The following is a 20,994-nucleotide window of genomic DNA, read 5'->3' as shown; positions in this document are numbered from 1 at the left end:
GGGACTTCTGGGTTTTTCCTGGTGCCGGGCAAGGGGGAAAGAGACCCGGGCGGAGGCCTCCACGCTGGCCGGTTTAAGCCAGCGAGTGAATGGGGGTGAGGTGGGGGGAGGGGCTGCGGCCATCGGAGCCTGGCAGAACAGGGTCCGAGGGGTCTAGCCTGGGTGGAAATTTGGGGGAAAGGAACCGAGGTTGGAGGGGAGGATTTTTACAAGAGGAAGTGGAGGGGAGGAATTGGGGGTGGGGGGGGGGGGGGGGGGGGGGGGGGGGGGGATTGGTTTACAACTCTTGGGTATCATTTATGGTACTCTTTCGGAGGTTGGATGGCATTGAGTGCCGTCCCAGAGGGGAGGGGAGGGGGGGGGGGGGGGGGGCGACTCTATAGATTAATGGTGACCATGGGTGATTTTAGATTCCTTTCTCTTTTTTGCCTTTGTTTTTTTTTTCCACCGTGGGAGGGTTTATTTTATTTGATGCATATATTGACAGATGGGCCGTTGGTTGGGGTGGTGGGAGGATGGAATCGTTGTTGATGTTAAGGGTATTTTGTACCTGTTACCGTTTACTGCTTGTCGGTGGGGTGTAAATTTTGAAGGAAAATGTGAAAATGGAGAATAAAAACATTTAAAAAAAAAAAAAAAAAAAAAAAAAAAAAAAATTGATGCCATGTTCTTTTAAGAGAGCTGGACAAAGTGAACAACTCCATTCAGGGCACACGTAATTTTTATTTTTTCAATTTTAAAGCACCCATCTCTTTTTTTCTTCTAATTAAGGGGCAATTTATCGAGACGCTCTGTAGCGGGGTGCGGGTCTCACTTGTGCCTGACACTGTGTGGTGAATGTGTAACCACTATAAATTCACACTGTACATTACTGTGTCCCTGTGGGTTCCATCTGTGAGCCGTTGCACGGCTCTGCCCACAGGGGAGATGAGGAGCATGTACAGGGCTCTGCCCTTGGCTCCGCCCCCAGCAGGAAGTATAAGTGCTGCGGTCCTGCGAGTCCTCCCTCAGTTCAGTATAGTCGCAGGCAGGCACAGTTGTAAGCCGATTAAAGCCACAGTTTACTTCAACTCGTGTCTCTGAATGAATTGATGGTCGCATCACACTGTGTCGCCCCTCACCCCCTCTGGGGAACACCCAGAATCTGGCACATCATAATTAAAGGTTCTTTTATTCTTCTGCCTCCGTAGATAGTTCAGGCAGTTCCCTATTGGGCCCCCCCTTCACCAACACTCCGACTCCCACCCTCCTTTCCCCTCTCCCCCCACCACCCCCTTCCACGGTAGCATGGTGGTTAGCATAAATGCTTCACAGCTCCAGGGTCCCAGGTTCAGTTCCCAGCTGGGTCACTGTCTGTGCGGAGTCTGCACGTCCTCCCCGTGTGTGCGTGGGTTTCCTCCGGGTGCTCCGGTTTCCTCCCACAGTCCAAAGATGTGCGGGTTAGGTGGATTGGCCATGCTAAATTGCCCATAGTGTCCTAAAAGTAAGGTTAAGGGGGGGGGGGGGGGTTGTTGGGTTATGGGTATAGGGTGGATACGTGGGTTTGAGTAGGGTGATCATTGCTCGGCACAACATCGAGGGCCGAAGGGCCTGTTCTGTGCTGTACTGTTCTATGTTGGTACAAAGGCAAGGGTATCTGGTCTCTCCAGCGCAAAGTTTAGTGCTTGTACCATTTCTTTTTTGTAGAAACGTGTTGTGAACTGTTTTAATAATCAGTGTATCCACCCCTCCCCCCCCTCCCCGTACATTGGTACTGAGGGGAGGTACCCTGTTTCTCCAACACAAAATGAGTTGGCCGAGTGTATATTTTGTACTGTTTTAATAAAAAGATATGGCCAATCCGCCTACCCTGCACATCTTTGGGCTGTGGGGGTGAGACCCACGCAGACACGGGGTGAATGTGCAAACTCCCCACAGACAGTGACACGTGGCCGGCATCAAACCCGGGTCCTCAGCGCCACTGTGCTAACCACTGCGGGGGCGCAAGTAATCTTAAACTTCACTGTCGAGTGGTTTACAATTCAGGCCATGTGACGGAGTGTGAAAATGGTCTGCGAGACACAGGAAGAACCTGTTTCACAGTGTATCACAAGCACTGAATGTGTGCGTGCGTCATCTACCAAATGAGCATCGTAAGGAGGTCGCTGGCAAAATGTGAGGCACCTTGCTGAATACATAATAACTTGTGTGTTGAGTCAGTAGGGCAGCAAGTATTGGCTGATGAGGTCAGTGTTCAGCCAAAGGTACTAACGTGTTTTATCTATCTAAAAGTATCTTTACAGTATACTAGTCAATCTCCTATATCATTGCACATCAGGAATGAGGACTAAAATTTTTCTTTGGTATTGTTCTGTATGAACAGTGACTCAGTGGCCACCAGGGAGACTAATTGTCCCAGATTTAATTACATTGTCCCAAACTGGGCTGGTTGTCCCATGTCCAGGGTTGTTTGAAGCTGTGAACCTGCTTTTGTCCCAAGTTTGCGATGTCGGAGCTTTGCACACTGGATTCCGCTCTTCGATCCTCCTCACTGGAAGCCTGAAACGTTCTGGCCAGCCCAGAACGACAAAACCGTAAGACTAGGAAATAAAAACACTGGTCCGAACCTGTCTTGTACCCCTTAAAGTGGAGCACCAGTAAATACTGGGAAATAAGAGCACTGATCCAAATTGTGTTTTCCTTATTGCAACCCCTCCCCCCCCCCTTCCAGGTCTCCCAGCTCCTGCACCAAGCCTCCAACCCCACCCTACCAACCCCTGGAGGTTGGTCACCCTGGTGCTAACACTCATGCCGATGATTCAGGAAGTTGAACACTAGGCTGACACTTCAGTACGGTGCTAAGAGAGCGCTGCACTGTCGGAAGTGCTTCTCCTGTTTCGAATGGGACATGAAACCAAAGCCTCATCTACTCCCTCGGATGGATTGTATGTTTCCATTGCACTTTTGGAGGCAGCGCGGGCGGGTTCTGTCAGGTCACTTGACCAATAGTGATTTCTCTATTGACATCACTTAATCACAGATAGCAAAGAACGATATAGCGCAGGAACAGGCCCTTGGGCCCTCCAAGCCTGTGCCAACCATTGTACCTGCCTAAACTAAAACCGTATGCACTTACGGAGTCTGTATCTTTCCATTCCCCCCCTATTCATATATTAGATGCCCCTTTAATGCCACTATCGTACCTGCTTCCACCACCTCCCCAGGCAGCGCATTCCATATATTTACCACCCACTGTGGGGGAAAAACTTGCCTCGCACATCAGTTCTAAACTTTTCCCCACGCACTTTAAACCTATTTCCCCTCGTACTTGACTCTCCTACCCTAGGAAAGAGCATCTGACTATCCATTCTGTCTATGCCACTCATAATCTTGTCGACCTCTATCAGGTCACCTCTGAACCTCCGTCTCCAGTGAGAACAGTTTATCCAACCTCTCCTCGTAGCTAATGCCCTCCATGCCAGGCAACATCCTAGTAAACCGCTCCTGTACCCTGCAAGCTAGCCAATATCTCGCCACTCTCTGGGAGAAGTTTCAAACTGGTTATTGCATATCCTACATACAATAAATGGGGTTACTGACTGAATCATGACAAACATGCAAGGAGATCTCGGGCAAACTGCTACTTCTAATGGGAGAGTCAAGGATGAGGTGGAGGTGCGGCACGGTGGTGCAGTGGTTAGCACTGCTGCCTCACGGCGCCGAGGACCCAGGTTCGAGCCCGGCCCCAGGGTCACTGTCCACGTGGAGTTTGCACATTCACCCCGTGTCTGCGTGGGCCTCAGCCCCACAACCCAAAGATGTGCAGGGTAGGTGGATTGGCCACACTAAAATTGTCCCATAATTGGGTACTCCAAATTTATTTTTAAAAATGAAGTGGACGGTTGGGGGTTGCTCCGGGGCAAGGCGGAGGAGGGCATAACTAAAAATGGAGCTAAGCCATTTAGGAAGATGTAAGAAAACAATTTTTAGAAATCTAGAACTCTTACCCCCCCCCCCCCCCCCCCCCCCCCCCCCCCCCCCAGCTCAAACCTTCATCCACCCCTGAGTAGTTGTTTGAGGCTAGCTTGTCTCAAGGATTGCGGAACCAAGGCAGAAAGACAGAGCTAATGCGCTAATTTGCCAAGATCTTCGTAAATGGCACCAATGAAAATATTTTTAAAAAAAGATCTTAGTTATGGCAGTGAAGCTTTAGAGGCCGAATGGACCATCCTTGTTCCTGTGTTTCTAATCAACAGTAATATAATCAATTAACTTGTATACCATGCTAGTAACTGCCTTATTCTGCAGTCAAACAGTTGTACATATTGGAGGCAAATTGTACCTCACCGTCCTATCTTTTATTGTTCATTTTAGCAACGTGAGTGTATGCTGTTTTTCGATGTAGTGACTCAGTGGGGGGTTCTGCACAGACATTGTATTGTCAGCGTGAGGCAAGAATTGCTGGACAGATTGCTGTCAGACATAAGAGAAGTGTTGCTGTGTGTCGAAGGAAGAGATTGACATTACCTCCGGGCCGAGGAGCTGGTGATGGCGAGACTCCTCGAGAACAATTCCGATGTATATGTTGAGGTGTTTGACCTACAGAAAATATAATAAATATATATAATGTAAACTAAATCCCATCATGTTGTCAGTCTGGCTGAAATGCATTGTGATGGAAAAGTAATCCATAAGGGCAGCAGGGTAGCATGGTGGTTAGCATAAATGCTTCACAGCTCCAGGGTCCCAGGTTCGATTCCCGGCTGGGTCACTGTCTGTGCGGAGTCTGCACGTCCTCCCCCTGTGTGCGTGGGTTTCCTCCGGGTGCTCCGGTTTCCTCCCACAGTCCAAAGATGTGCGGGTTAGGTGGATTGGCCATGCTAAATTGCCCGTAGTTGTAGATTCCTGGTTAATTTGCTGTCAGTCTAGATTCAATAAAATCTGAGATGGATTTGCAGGTATCTTATCATTTAATAATAACTAACTTGCAAGGCTGACTCAATCCATAGGACCTCAGGACACACACACTGTCTTCTGAGAGCCCAGAATAAAGAGAGAGAGTATACAAAGAAACTTCTGCTGATATATTCAAAATCACAGTAAGATTCACATATAAGCTTCCCATTGGTCATTCTATACACCTCCTGACCTGGCCCTATATCCTAATTGGTCACTTTGCATTGTAACCCCAGCATCCTTTTCACCTTGCTCACCATGCGGTCACCCTCCCCCGATGGTTTCAAACAGGCTTTGGCTAAATCTCTTTGTCCTTTGTCTGTGAGCTCACGACCATCAGACTGGCCCTACTAACATCGGACCGGCCCTACCATCTATCCTATCTTAACTAATAATTCTAATTTTATCACATTCATTTATTCATTTCCTCATAGTGTCCTAATAAAAGTAAGGTTAAGGGGGGGGTTGCTGGGTTACGGCTATAGGGTGGATACGTGGGTTTGAGTAGGGAGATCATGGCTCGGCACAACATTGAGGGCCGAAGGGCCTGTTCTGTGCTGTACTGTTCTATGTTCTATGTTCTACACCCTAATTGTCATAAAATGAGTGTCAGCATTTAGTGGTGCAAAAGATGTTACTCTTTCAGGTCACAGAATATAAATAAAACTTGGGCGTCAGTGCTTTGTCTAAAAAATTGATGAGGACAGCTGGCAGGGTTGCCTTCTATAAGGCAATAGGGTTCCCGTACCAGCCTCCCCGGACAGGCGCCGGAATGTGGCGACTAGGGGCTTTTCACAGTAACTTCATTGAAACCTACTCGTGACAATAAGCAATTTTCATTTTCATTCATATAACTTTTTAAGGAGGGTTATTTTACATTCATTCAGGGTAGATCATTAACTGATGGTTATACCTTCCCCTACTGGTTCTGTTCTTGCCACCTCCCCTACCTCCCCTACCACCCACACCCACTAACCCTTTCTTGCAAGGTGCTGTCTCCACATAGTCCAAAAATGTGCAGGGTAGGTGGATCGGTCATGCAAAATTGCCCCTTTGTGTCCAGAGATGTGCAGGTTACAGGGATAGGGTGGAACGGGTGGGGGAGAGGACCTGGGGTAGGGCGCTCTTTCAAAGGGTTGGTGCAGACTGGATGGGCCAAATGGCCGCCTTCCGCACTGTAGGATCCCGTAATAAAATCAAAAATGCTGGACACACCCAGCAGGTGAGGCAGCTCCTGTGTGAGAATGAAGGCTTCAGGTTAATGACCTTTCATCATGACCCTGCATTCTGACCTGAAATGTTCAGTCTGTTCTGTCCCTCCACAGAAGCTGCCTCACCTGCTGTGAATGTTCCAGCATTTTCTGATTGTAATACCCGCATTCCAGCAGTATTTTGCTCCTGTGCTAATGCCTCCAGGCAGCTCATTTCCATTTGATTTGTGTTTGCTTGTGTTGACCTGAAGAGACACCAGCAATGAGTGGTTGGACTGACAAACGACTGGACCTTCAGGCAGGTGCTAGGCAGCTGATGTTGAAGTTGAAAAGTGTTGCATCAGTGGATATAGGAGGTGTTCATCCACCAGGGCCGGATGAAATAGACTCTCGTTAGACATCCCATTCATGCTGTTTCTGACCTGGAAGAACCCCTCAAGTTGGCCGAGTTCCATACTTGGTGGAGCTGCTGTATTCTGAATCACAGAAGCCCCGAATCTGCTGTATATTTGTGTAAAGTCACAAGGTAAGTCCTTGATGAACCATCAATCGAACGCGAGACGAGTTGCTGTCAAAAGTTAGGCTTTAATAAGCTAGAAGTTAGCCCTGCGGTCGACTACAGTAAATGGACGAGCGCCGGGTGTTCTGGGTATTTATACCTCGCTCTGGAGGCGGGGTTAACTCAGCCTCTTGACCAATCGGGGAGCCGTCACATGACTGGTCTCAACCAATCGGTTGAGAGGCACATGACCGACCAGGGCCAATGGTAAGCCAGTGCTCTGCACCAATGGCAGACAGCTATGCAAATCATACCACCACAGTCCTATCCTCCGAATCCATGCATCTGATCAGAATCAGTTCTTTAATTTCACCCCATTCCAAACATGGTAACTTCTGTCTCCTTCTGACAATTATACTGGAATGATTAACCTCAGGCAAAAGCTGCTGACACCTCCTGGGTAATTGACTGTGAACTTGACGGCAGATCTTTTATATTCCCACACACTCTAAGCGTGCATGTCCGTTAGAGAAAAGACATTTCCTTTTCCTGTGAGTGCTAATCTTCCCTTGACATCAAAAACCTTGCAAGCGAGGGTGCGCTCTGTGATTCTGCGCACTGCAGTGAATGTAAGGAAATTCTTTGGGCCGTGCAGGAGGAGGACGAGGGCACAGGTTTGCCACTGTTTTTCTTCTGGGAACAAACCCCTCATCCCCACCCAGCCACCTCTTTAAAAAAAAACTTTAGAGTACCCAATTCCTTTTTTTTTTCCAATTAAGGGGAAATTTTGCGTGGTCAATCTACCTGCCCTGCACATCTTTGGGTTGTGGGGGTGAAACCCACGCAGATACGGGGAGAATGTGCAAACTGCACACGGACTGTTACCCAGGGCCAGGGTCGAATCTGGGCCTCGTTGTCATGAGGCAGCAGTGCTAAGCACTGCACCATCATGCCTCCCTGCCTGCTTCCTTACTCGAGGGGAAACTTGATGCTAGTGCTGAGTGTAGTGATCTTTGACATAATATGCACTCATGTTCATAATGAGATACAGACAGGCAGTGAGGGACACCCACAGGAACCAATCACCACACAGAATACAGAACAACCAATCACCAGGCAGGACACTACAGGGTACATTGCCAGTATAAAACACATGAGGCAGGAAGGCTCGGCCTCTTCGTACTGGTGATAGCTGTAGCAACAGTCAGGGTGCTATGTACAGTCAGCACCTACTACACATGGCACAGAGCAAGTCTGGGCAAGCCAGACCAGGTTAACAAGCTTAGATTAATAGAGTGTCGACCCACAGCGAACTGTGTACATTACTCGGCAAGTTCAATAAAGCAATGTTGAACCATCTACAGCGTTGGAAGCCTGTTTTCAAGTGATACTGCATCGAGTTGTAGTCCGTGTTAATCCAACATATATAACACATCAATTTTGACATGGGTATGTACATAAGAGGTTAATGGGAAATTGAAAGATCATTAGGGGGCAGCACTGGCGGGTATAAAAGCCAAACACAAGCGACTCCCTGCCTCTCTTGGTGATTAGACTGTGACGAGAGCAGGAGCATAGATCTAGCTCAGGGCTACTAGTGGGGTCAGACATAGCACTGTATATAAACATTGTAACCTTTCTACTGGTATTGATCTTAAAGTAAGAACTCACACAGTTGTTAAATTCTGTTACTCAAACTTTTCAATACCTCTGGACGACTTTGAGCCTTCTTCACCAAGCTGCAGAAAGCCTCTGCCGCAACTGGATTGAGTAACGCATGTTACATACAGTAGTGCTACCAAACACACTACAGTAAGGTAACAAAAGACTGAGCAAGTATTCTGCTCAGACATGGAGTTATCTTTAACAGGCACACTCTGAGGTCATGCTCAATGTTCATCCTGGCTCGCTGGTTTGTTTCCATTGATGCCTTTGCTGAAAAGCTCTCTTTTGTATAAGTATAAGTAGGTCGTTCCACATGGGAGCAACGCTCTCGGTGTGGCAGAAGAAGCAGTGCTGGATTCATCGGAGTATCCACGCCAAAATGTCTCCAGACAGATTTTACCGCACCTGGTTCCAAGCGAGCTGTCTGAGGAAATGCTGATGTGGTTTTCTAACAGATTTGGTGGGTCAGAGGGTGGTAGGTTAGCTTCGATATTCTCAGTAAAGGGGTTTTGTAGCTCACCGGTGCAAAGCAAATTGTGAGCCCTCAATGCTTGCATCCCACAAATTAAAATCAATCTGAAAAAATACAACTCTCACCAGAATGGTAAGTAAAACACCATCGCCCGACCTCATATGAGCATATCACCAGGTGCTCCACTTCAGAAAACAGATGGTACAGAAAACCATCATTTTCCCCAGGTGGGTGAACAAAGGATCGGACAGGCCTTTTAAAGCCTTTTAATGAAATGTTAGCCGCTCTTCCTGGAGGTGCTGTTTGACCTGTTTTCCTGTATGTGCATTGTTGCTGATATGTACCTTTTTCTATCTATAAAAGGACTGTTTTTATCTGCCATTTTGTGAACCTGGACCACATTAATCTCTAATTCTGGGGAATGCTTGGGCGATGAGTTGCGAGGCTCTATGGTCCACCTCACCGGTGTTGGAGTGACCACCTGTGGATGACTAACTGGCAACTCCTAAACTGAGGCTGTGCTATGCCTGTCGGACAGGCCGGATTCAAGGGGCGGCGGGATAGGCAAAAAAATGGGCTGGACTTCGGCCCATCACGGGCCGGAGCATTCGGGCAGCCCCGGGGCCCATGAGTCCCGCCGGTCCCACCATTCTCTGAGGCGGGCGGCGCGATTCACGCCGGGCTGATTTTTTGGGGGACGGCGGGGACGGGATTCATGCCGACCCCCGGCGATCCTCCGACTCGGCGGGGGGGGGGGGGTCGGTCGGACAATCCCGACTCTGGTGTTTTGATAGGTCAATGGCTGGGATTTTCCAGTCCTGCCCGCGACAGGAATTGTCGTGGACAGGATGGAAAATCTGACGGACCAGACAAAGGTCCATTGACTATGGGCGGGACCTGAAAATCCCGGCCCGTTTTGGAGATGAGAAAAAAAAATCTGTTTAAGTGGGTAGTCGGAGATGAGACGAGGGCATGCGATGACACCTCCAGGGGAATGTCCAATCACAGTTGGTAACCCTAGCAGTCACCCCGCATAGTCGATGCAAACAGATCAGGAGCGCTGAGGGAGGGATTAGTCTTGTGGTAGAATTGCACCAAGTTAAGAAGAGGAGTGGGAATAGTCTATGGCCCCCATGCAAGCACTGTTTATTTAATCACTAAGGCGAGTATGTGATGAGACAATAACCCAAGTGTAAGATGCCTGTAAATTTACAGGGGGTAGAAGGAGAGCTCAGCTAGCACCTTTAATCTAATGAAATGTTCTGAGATATTTCACACAAGTGTCAGAATACAAAGTTTGATGTGGACCTACATTAGGGCAGCTTGTCAGGAATGTCTTAAAGGAGGGGGAAAGAGAGGGAGATAATTACAGAGTTAATTTAATAATCTTTATTGTCAGAGGTAGGCTTACATTAACACCGCAATGAAGTTACTGTGAAAAGCCCCTCGTCGCCACATTCCGGCGCCTGTTCGGGTACACAGAGGGAGAATTCAGAATGTACAAATGACCTAACAGCACATCTTGTGGGAGGAAACCGGAGCACCCGGAGGAAACGCAGACACGGGGAGGACGTGCAGACTCCGCACAGACAGTGACCCAAGCTGGGAATCGAACTTGGGACCCTGCGCTGTGAAGCAACAGTGCTAACCACTGTGCTACCGCGCTGCCTGTGTTTTGACAACTAAAAGCATCCCCAGCAGTGGTGGTGGTTAAAATCAGGGATGCCCAAGCAGGGGGGACCAGATCTTTTGGGGGATTGTGCATCTGGCGGGGATTAGAGGTAGGGAAAGGCATGACTCTGGGTGGGTTTTAAAAAGGCTGAGAGTTGCAAAATGGAGGCGCTGCTTAACTGAGAGTGAATGTAGATCAGTGAGGGGATGGATGAACAGGACTTGGTGGGAGCTGGTACACAGCAGAAGGATTCTGGATGGCCTTAATTTCACAGAGAGGACATTTAGGGAATATAATTAGATGACACCACGCTTGGAGTTAAACAAAAGGAAAAAGGATTGCTCATTCCCACCTTCTTGGACAGGTTCTAGATTTAGGTCAGCTACTTATTTTTGGAAAGTTTATTTTGATAAATCAGGATTGCCTTTTTGTACTTGTGAGTCGCATTCAGCGAATTACAATGCAAATTGCTGAATGCTAGGATTAGATTATCTTAATTTAATAACACCAAATATGGATTCACCTTCTTCTCCATGTCAATAGACTGCAGGAGTTTGAGTCCCTGGAGATTTATAGGCTAGATGGCGTGGGCATGTGGGCCCATATTTGTCGCATGTGCTGTAGTTTGGATGCCTTTGTGATAAATTAACAGTTTAAAATCCAACCTTTATTTTGTAATCCAAAATTCGGTTGCGAACGATCTTTTAGAATGTCTTTCACTGTCCTTTAGTTATTGCCATTGTCACAGCCTGTTCATTTTCACCTAGACAACTGTTCCCTCCTCTAATAATCTTTATTGTCAGAAGTAGGCTTACGTTAGTATGGCAATGAGGTTACTGTGATAAGCCCCTCGTCGCCACATTCCGGCGCCTGTTCGGGTACACTGAGGGAGAATTCAGAATGTCCAAATTACCTAACGGCACGTCTTTCGGGACTTGTGGGAGGAAACCGGAGCACCCGGAGGAAACCCACGCAGACACGGGGAGAAGATGCAGACTCCACACAGACAGTGACCCAAGCCAGGAATCAAACCTGGGACCCTGGCGCTGTGAAGCAACAGTGCTAACCACTGTACTACCAACTTATATCTGAGTTTTCAAAGTCATTTCAGTTCCCGATTGGGAGGGAATCCGCAATTGGATCTAACTGCTCTACATAGGCAACAGTAAAGTAGTTTCAGTCAATGGATAGGAATCAGAAAGTTTCCTGATCAACTCTGGAGTATGCAGGGCTCTCTCCCCTGACTTGTTCCTTTGCTGTGTCGAACATTTTGTGTCAAGTCAGGAAGGGTGGAGGCATAAGAGGAGAGGCAATCTCAGGCATCGGAGGCACTCAGTTCAAAACCTCCTTGTACATGGAATATGTTGCAGTCTACTGTCAGATTTGATGTCCGTTTGCAGACTGACAAGCAATTGCAACCAGTTCGAACAGGCTTCGGGAGCCAAAATGAATCGACAAGAGGGAGGCCTTGTTCTTTGGGAACCGGGATGACTGATCACGTTGTCCCATTCACCGCCAGTCTCACTGTCTGAAGGTGCCGGGTTTATGCTTTTGAGGGGCTTGCACTGAAAAACTCAAAGGACCGCACAGCCATAGTGAAACCGAAACTGGACACTCCATTGTGAGTACGAGCCTGGTTAACAGGCGTGAGACATTTTCATTGTTCCTCTGGCACAGGCCTGGCTGATACCCCACTCTTGAACCTTCTTCTGCGCTATCTGGAGATCAAAAATAGACATGAGTACAACCCTTAGATAAAGGGAGGGAAACATGCCCAACGTCACCCTCATCCCGATAGCCACCTTTGTTTGAAGCCAAGTTTCGCCACTTCCTGAGGTTCTATCTGCCCCTGGTGTTGTAAAGGATGGGTCTGGCCATGGGACGCTTCACTTAGTTGGACTGTGCTGCACCGTCAGTCTCTCATGGTAATGTTTATGTGTTTATGCAAAACAGCACCTTTGTCTACAGGGCATTGGCAGCACAGAATGTTCTCCAGGCCCTGTGGAAGATAATGATTAGAGTTGGATGGTTCCTTCAGAAGATTGCCAAAGACATTTGGCAGAATGCCTCATCGCCAGAACTTTCAAACGAGACATTGGCTGATGGTGTTAAAGGCCGTCCCCATTAGCAGCATGCCTGAGGTTTCACTGCCTGTGAGCACTGCCTTCATGGTGGTTGTGGTGGGGGGAGAGATACTTCCCCACCTCTTTCAGGAATGTGCCTTCGCAAAGCACGTCTGGAAAGAGATGCAGTGTTTATTGTTGAGGTTTATCGTAAACAACTCAAATACACTGGGACTTGGTGCTCCCTGTTCCCAGGGACGCACACTGAGATTAACACTAACTGCTGCTGGCGGACCATCAACTCATTCAAAGATGCTGTTTGGGGACTGTCTGAAACTTGCTGGTATTCCAGTGCAAAGAGCTGTCAATAACCGAGTGTTGCAGGTGGCATATTCCAAGGTCCAAAACTTTATGCTGAGGGATGCGTTAAAGCAGCGGCTGCAAAGGCCCAATGGGGAAAGGCCAGAGTCTACGACCCTCCGATGTAGTACAACCCTCCCCCCCACCCCCCCCCCTCCCCGACGCAACCCCTCGACCTCCCTCCCCCCCAAGCCACAATACACCAGTCGGGGGATCCTCAAGCCCCTCCAGATAAGGACACGGTACCCCCGGGCCCGATCCCTGGCATGGGCTCAATGCCAGTTTTGCACCATGGCACTGCCAGCCTGCCACCCTGGCAGGTACCGTTCCGCCTGGTCCCCGTTTGTGGGGACCAGTACTGAACGGTGCCGGCTGGCGTCTCCTCGACGAGGCCAGTAGGTGCCGGGTGGCCGTTCGAACAGGCGAAGGCACAGGTAAGTCAGCTCCTACACCGCCTTTACTCTGCGAGATTGGATCTGCTCATTGTGGGCGAGATCCAGGTTGCGATGTCTTGCGAGATCGGGTTAGGTCTCGCGAGGTGTACCGGCTGTCAGGAAGCCTGTGGAGGCCTCTCCCAGGATCTACTGATCCTGTCACGTTCCCATCCGAACACAACGCGGCCGGTAGATTGCACCACTTATGTAAGATATTTTCATAAATTTTACAATGAAGTATAATTTTGGCATAAAGAGTTTTCAGTTCTCAGTGCAGGTGTTAAATGGCCTACATCCCATTCTGTATTGAAAGCACATGGGAAGGAGCAATAACTTCGGGTGAGATCTATCAGCCTCGCTAAGCCCGACCCGCGACATAACAAGGTCGGTAAATCTTGTGAGAGGCCCATTGAGGTTGGGATACAGATTTTCATATTCAAGTGAGTAGTTAGTCTCACTTGAATATGTCTACACTGGATCTACCAAGCTCCCGGGACCTAAAAACCTCGCCTCAGAGACCCGACGTCTAAGTGCGGCGTTGGTGGGACATTCCTCGCCCATTTAATAGCGGGATCATTCTTGGCACTGCCAGCGCTGGGAAACACCTGGCTAAAACACTCCCAACACAGTGTTTCATTTCCGTTAAATCTCGCCCATCGTTTCTCACAAGGGGCTTGGACCTTTGGTGGCAGTGCCTTTCGTTGCCTAGTTCTCAAGCTAGGAATTTCCCCATACACCTCCCCGTATCTCCTCCTCACTTATCTCCTTACCTTTGGCCATCTGATCTAGCACCTCCTTTTGTGACTCATGCTTTGTTTTATCATACTCCTGTGAAAACACTTTGGAACAGTTCATTACGGTAAAGGTGCTACATAAATACAGACTGTTGGTGTTGTCGTCCCCCAAGGTAACAACCGTCAAACCATGCACAAAGACATGGCAACAACAGCAGCTTACTTGTCTCGAGCATTTAACAAGATAAAATGTCCCAAGGTCCAAAGCGGTAAAGTAAAGTTAGCCAACTAGCCACATAAGGAGCTATTTGGGAAAATGCCTAAAAGATTGATCAAAGGGGTTGGCTTTAAGGAATATCTTAGGAAAAAAGAGAGGTTTACGAAGGGAATTCTAGAATCCCAGGCCGTGAACAGTGGGAACAATTAAAATTGGGAATGCTAAGGAGGTCAGAATTAGAGGAGTGCAGGTACTTTGGAGGGTTGTGGTGGGGCTGGAGGAAATGGGAGGTAAAGGGCCATTGAGGGATTTAGGAAAGAAAGGATGACAATTGGAAAACCGAGCTATTGTTTAATCAGGAGACTGGAGGGGCTGAATGGCCTACTCCTGCTCCAATTCATACATTCGTAGAAGCCAACGCTGGTCAGCTTACTAAAGGGTAATGGGTGAATGGGACTTGTTGCGAGTAAGGACACGGGCAGCAGAATTTTGGACAACCTCAGAGAGTGTAGAATGTGGGACAGCAGCCAGGAAGGAATGTGTTGGAATGGGAGGTTAACTGCTATCGGTTTTCATTGCAATTCCATCACCATGCCAACTGTTTACAATTCTGGAGCTTTGATAATGCAAGGCATACCTCCCACTGCTACCATAACCCTCCAACAACAAAACAAATTTCAGCATTACCTTCTGAATCAAAAAGAGCCTTGCCCTTATGTGCAGCGAATTTTGGCTCTAATAACTACCCGTGGCCCACGTGTGAATTCACTCAATTTGTCACCAAGGTTTTCCTGAGCCTTCCCCTCCATCCTTGAAAGCAAAGATCCAAGATGGGACATTGTTCCACGGAAGGTAGCTGTTCTCCCTTACATGGGCATAGACAACATGGATCAATAAGACCCCTGATTCATAGTTTAACGGTTGTGGCTGCATTCTGTTCTTGCCCAATCGCCATAAAGGTGTGTTTTCCAGAAAACACTAGTGTTGTGAGAATTAGGAATTCTGGCTGATCCCTCTTTTCCCAGTGAATCCAGGGCAGACCAAAGTTTGTGCTCAAGAACGTCCTGCTCTGTAACTGGAGCCACACTAGGCAACATTGTTAAGAATCCCACTGTTACATGTGAGAGTGTCTCAAAACCCCAAAGGGTAACTTGAAATACTGGTTCTCGGTGGTGTATATTTGTTTGGAATAATGTGAGGAATACTGTAAACCCAGTGAGGAACCAGACCAGTCGTGTAAACAATTAATAGAGAATATTTATTCAAGAAAAGAAAGAAAAACACAACAAAAGACTAATACACACTATGACACTTAAGTATATGAATAACTAAATACACTGATCTGAAGTTACTTCTTGTTCCCAAAATATATCCCATGTTCCCAGAACTCACTGAGACACCCCTTTTCCCTAATAACATCCAAGTTTAGTAACTATAGGCCAAATCCAACTAATAGTTACCACACAGTACGACTGAGATGACCAAGTCTGGGAAGATTTCTCTTCCTGGTTCAGTGAAGGCAGAAAACGGTGTCTTTTGGAGGAGGGCATCTGCAATCTGCCATGTCTCTAAATGTTAGATGGAACAGGCCTCCGTGACTCTGATCATAGATGGAACTGGCCTGTCTGACTTTTAAATGGAGAACTAATCTCCTTCCCAATGAGGGTGCTAGAAGTTATATTGTTTAATCACTGTTCCTTTCTGTTGATTCTGCTGTCTAGGTGCCTGCTAATCTTGTTACTGGACAAATCGAATCTCATTATTCCTCTAGTGTTGTCTGTTATTTTCGGTTATTTTATTTCAATCTCCGGTTCGCTGTTAATCTCGTTAACTTCCCACATTGCTGACAGCGTACTTACTAATTAAGCCACTGAAGAGCCTAAATCTTCCCCTTCAGGTTATTTTGCAAGTTAAACTTAATAATAATAACATTTCAAACAATACATTGCAGGATTTCACAGTACTGATTTGTAATGTCACCTGATTCTCTGAAGCCATTAGCTTTGTTGCACTTTCATTCTATTTTTTGTACTGCTTACACTGAGTCTGTTTTGTTTTTGCATAATACAGGGTAAGGCAATGGCAAGAATCAAACTCACCTCTGGTCCCCCCTCCACCTGTACTGAGAGTGGCCATAAGTAAGATCCCGGAGTTGATACTTGCGCAGAGATCCCTGTGTCCTTCCTCACCCCCCCCCTAGTTCCTCCATTGGATGATCCTGCACTCAGCCATGTCGAACGATATGGACCTCCTCAGTGAACTCCCGCTCTTGGAGAGGTTGCCTACCCCTGACCGCCTAAGGGCCGCGAAGAAACGGCGGACGCAACAGCTGAAAAAGTGGGCGCAGTACGAGAAAGAGATGCAGAACAAAAAGCGAAAAACTGACAAGAAGAAAAACACGGGGAATCACCAGCGCATCTCCTTCGCTCCGAATGTTGTGCTCCTAGAGGCTTCTTCACGGAATGACATGGAGGAGGGTAAGCAAATCTTTCAATTAACTCGGGCATCATTGTCCTGAAAATCAATCTGACTTTTCAACTAGTTTGGAAAACCTGAGTTAGAACTCCTGTTCGCCATGCACTTTGCAATATCCTCTTTGCTAAAATTTTGGATAGTGCATAATTCCCCTCACCCCGGCGCCGAGGTCCCAGGTTCGATCCCGGCCCCTGGGTCACTGTCTGCGTGGAGTTTGCACATTCTCCCTGTGTTTGAGTGGGTTTTGCCCCCACAACCCGAAGATGTGCAGGTTAGGTGGACTGGCCACGCTAAATTGCCCGCAGAATTGGAAAAATGAATTGGATACTCCAATGTTTAAAAAAAATAACTAAATCCCCTCACTCTGGTTATTACACAAGAAATAGGAGCAGGATGAAGCCATTTGCCTCCTCGACCCTGCTCAGCCATTCAACAAGGTCAAGGCTGATTTTCTACCTTAGCTCCACTCACTTAATTCCTTGACCACCCAAAGCTCTATCAATCTTGATCATACTCAGTGATTGAGCTTTCACAGCTCCCTGAGATTGAAAATTCCAAAGATTTCCAACTCCCTGGGTGAAGAGAGTTCGCCTTGCAGCAACCCTAAATTATCTCAAGTCTACGACTCCTTGCTCTGGTTCCCCAGCCATAGAAACTGCATCTCAGTGTCCACTCTGCCAAAACTGATAATGTTATACATTTCAGTGAGATCACCTGACTCTTCGAAACTCCAGAGAATACAGGCCCATCAAGGTAGTGCCAGGAGGCGACATTTCCAGCCCAGCGATCCGTGTAGTGAACCCATAAAACACTCCCTCTCGGGCAAGTTCACCTTTACCAAGGTAACAAGGCTAAAACTGTACCCTGTTCTCCAGATGTGATCTCACCTGAGCCGCCAAAATTGCAGAAAGGCTTCCTTACCAACGGGTTTTAAGGATGCAAGGAGGCAGGCAAAAAGGGGAGAGCGGAGGGAAGAGGGCGGCACGGTGGCAGGATGGTTAGCACTGCTGCCTCGCCATGCCAGGGACCCGGGTTTGATCCCAACCCTGGGTTACTGCCTGTGTGCAGTTTGTACGTTCTCCTCCCCCCCCCCCCCCCCCCCCCCCCGCGCGTCTGCGTGGGTTTTCTCCGGGTGCACCAGTTTCCTCCCACAGACCGGGGATTGGGCCTAGGTAGGGTGCTTTTTCAGAGGGTCAGTGTGGACTCGATGGGCCGAATGCCGCCCTCCTGCACTGGTAGTGTTTCTATGATCTATGAAGAACAGAATAGCTGAGAGAGCGGAGGGCAGAAGTAATTATGTAAAAAAGAAAAAAAAGGGGTAATGATCGATTCCTGGCAAAAGCATGGTAATGGGACAAGTAAGGAAACAAAAGGTGAGTCAAGATGTGCTGCAAATGGAATTCTAAAAGGTTTGGGAATTACGTAATCCCCCAAACTCTGTAAACGCCTGCAGGATAGTGTAATACAACAGGAGCTGCCGGATATAATTTACAGGGTCATACTGCAGAATCCTACTGCCCTGTCCTATTGTACGAGGCATTCTAATATATCTCCCTTGTTTGCTATGATTTGAGTTGTAGATGTGGCACTCGGAAATAATTGTGACAGTTCATGTGGAATATGGGCAGTGTGGTATCACTGATGGTGAGGATAATCAAAATCATTGTCCAAATACAGTTCAACATGGTCTAGGCTGGAGCTAAAGCCCAATATCCAGTCAGCAGTTCTAGTAGTGAGAGGCAACAACGAGGTGGGGCTGCCTCGGGTGGATCGCACCCCATCCACCACCTCAAGCATTCGCTCCCACCACCACGGGCACACCATGGCAGCTGGTCTATCCATTTCCAAGATGCACAGCAGCAACTCACCAAGGCTCCATCACAGCACCTTCCAAACCCACAACTTCTACTACCCTAAATAGACAAGGGCAGCAGGAACACGATAACACCATCTGAAAGTTCCCCTCCAATTGTGCGCCATCCTGCACGGACGTATGTGGAGGTTCCTTCATTGTTGCCGGTTCAAAGTCCTGGCTCGCCATCCCACTGTACCCACATTGTGGATCGATCAACACTGCACGAACTGCAATGGTTTGAGAAGGTGATTCACCCCCACCTTCTCTAGGGCAGTTCGGGATGGACAATAAATGCTAGCCTTGCTCGTGAAACCCACGCTCACAAACAAATAAAAGAAAACCCCAAGGGAATGTTTAGTTTAAATTTTCTTACAAATTATTTTGGGGGTTTAGTTGTTGGCAGAAGTGAAATGTGAGGTCCTCCATACCCAGTGAGACTCTATAGTAAAAATGTGTTACTTGCTGTTTAAGTGGGCGCAAAAGGAATAATCTATCTTCACCCTGTTTTTCTCTTTTCTCCCTCTTCCATATTTGCACACTTCCCTATTTTTGTTAGAACTGACAGAAAATCAATTTCTGAAAAAGAAAGACATGTAGAAGATTTCCAAAGGTCATAGGTTCTAACGCCTTGCAGATTATTTCAAACAGCATCCTTCAGCTGTTCACAATAGACAGAGTACTCACTGTACTCGACTAGCCTATACTTACAAAATTCAAGACATCGGGCGCAATTTAATTGCCTCATCACGTCCGATTTGGTGACGTGACAAGACCATTGAATCTCGGGAGAGGTTCTCACGAGATTCACGACGCTCAAAACGTCTTGCGAGGTTTAACAGAATCTCGTGAGACCTCGCAATCTGGATCTCGCCCTCACTGTGTGAGTTCCAGATTAGTAGGCTCGGAGGGCCGAAGGGCCTGTTCCTGTGCTGTAATTTTTCTTTGTTCTTTATTCTCTATATTTAGTGAGTCATTCGGCTCATTTAAATATGTCAGAGCCGGATTGACCATGTGCCCGGGACCTAACGGGAGACCTTGCCAGGCACCGTTTAGCACTGGTTTCCACAAACATGGACCGGGTGAAACTTGCACCTAGTGGGGGGCCTCCCAGGCCATTAGGGACCACGGGTGGTTGGGCTCTGGGCCGGGTGGTGCTCTCGCTGGAACCCTGACACCTAGGCACTGCCAGCCTGGCACCTTGACACTGCCACCCATGCACCATGGCAGTGCCGCCTTGATGCTGCAGGTGGCACAACCAGGCTGTTGGGGGGGCACTGCCAGGCGAGGACCTGGGTCCGATCCCGGCCCCGGGTCACTGTTTGTGTAGAATTTGCTCATTTTCCCCGTGTCTGCGTGAGTCTCACCCCCACAACCCAAAAAGACGCGCGAGGCAGGTGGATTGGCCACGCTAATTTGCCCTTAATTAGAAAAAAAGAATTGGGTACTCCAAATTTATTTTAAAAAATAGCCGGGCCGAGAAACACACCACTAAACGCACCCGAAACGGGACTCTGGTTCTGTCCCGTTCAACTGCTCCCATCATGTCTAACATTAGTTGTGATTCCATGATTGGACAGAACCTGCTGGACAATCTCAAGTGTGCTAACAATTACACCAACTACCAATTCAAGATTATCCGTTAGACTCGCAATGTAACTCACTTAGTCTTGCTAGAAGTTACATCTATTCATGTGCAGTAATCTGCCCTCTGCAAGCAAAAAGAACATGTCCAGGCAATGCAACTTTAAAATTAAACCAAAGCGTGGGGCCGATAGGTCCCTGATGCATTCTCCGTGGAAACAACATGGCCAATCAGAGTCGACTTGCCAACCAATCAGGACCCTTTTCTCAGACAGTATAAATTGTTGCTCCCTTTGAAATTTGGCATTTTTGAATCTGTCTGGATGAGTGCATGTCTCCTTTGTCAGCAATAATTACGTTCAGTGCTGCCAAGTGACGATTAGTAATATCAATGTATCATCAGCATGAGATGTTTGCCGAGGAGGGGAAACTAAGTCCCATTTGGAAAACATTTGCAGAATTATCCAAGCTCCTTTTATAATTTGCCAGAATTTATGAGTTAGCATTCGCCTGGGTTCAGCTTTGACTGTGTGGCTTGTTTTTTAATCTCCATGACAATCTTGATGACGTTTCAATCTACATTACCCAAACTGTATACTGATGTGGAGTTTTCAAAGACATAGTGGGCAGGATTCTCCGTCTCCCAGCCCCCATTTTCTGGTGTGCCCCCACCCCCTCCAGTGGGATTCTCCATCTCGCCAGCCAACCAATGGGGTTTCCCATTGTGGGCACCCTATGCCGCCGGGAAATCCACGGCCGTGAGCGCGCTGCTGGCGAAACGGAGGATCCCATCTACGGAGAATCCAGACAATTATGTTTTA

The 20,994-nt window shown here is 47.8% G+C and overlaps 1 protein-coding gene across 2 annotated transcripts in view; it reads left to right on the top strand.

Moving 5' to 3' along the window:
- The window catches only part of ppp1r16b (protein phosphatase 1, regulatory subunit 16B), a 217,541-nt gene that overhangs the window by 45,313 nt on the left and 151,234 nt on the right, over window positions 1–20,994 (top strand). For both annotated transcript variants that reach the window (XM_038803595.1, XM_038803596.1), the window contains exon 2: window positions 16,333–16,739. In XM_038803595.1, the coding sequence (XP_038659523.1) occupies window positions 16,475–16,739 (265 nt within the window). In that variant the 5' untranslated portion in view covers window positions 16,333–16,474. The remainder of the gene's footprint in view (window positions 1–16,332; window positions 16,740–20,994) is intronic.

The sequence above is a fragment of the Scyliorhinus canicula genome, chromosome 7, assembly GCF_902713615.1.
Source record: "Scyliorhinus canicula chromosome 7, sScyCan1.1, whole genome shotgun sequence".
NCBI classification, from domain to species: Eukaryota; Metazoa; Chordata; class Chondrichthyes; order Carcharhiniformes; family Scyliorhinidae; genus Scyliorhinus; species Scyliorhinus canicula.
This window is presented reverse-complemented; position numbering and strand designations above follow the sequence as displayed.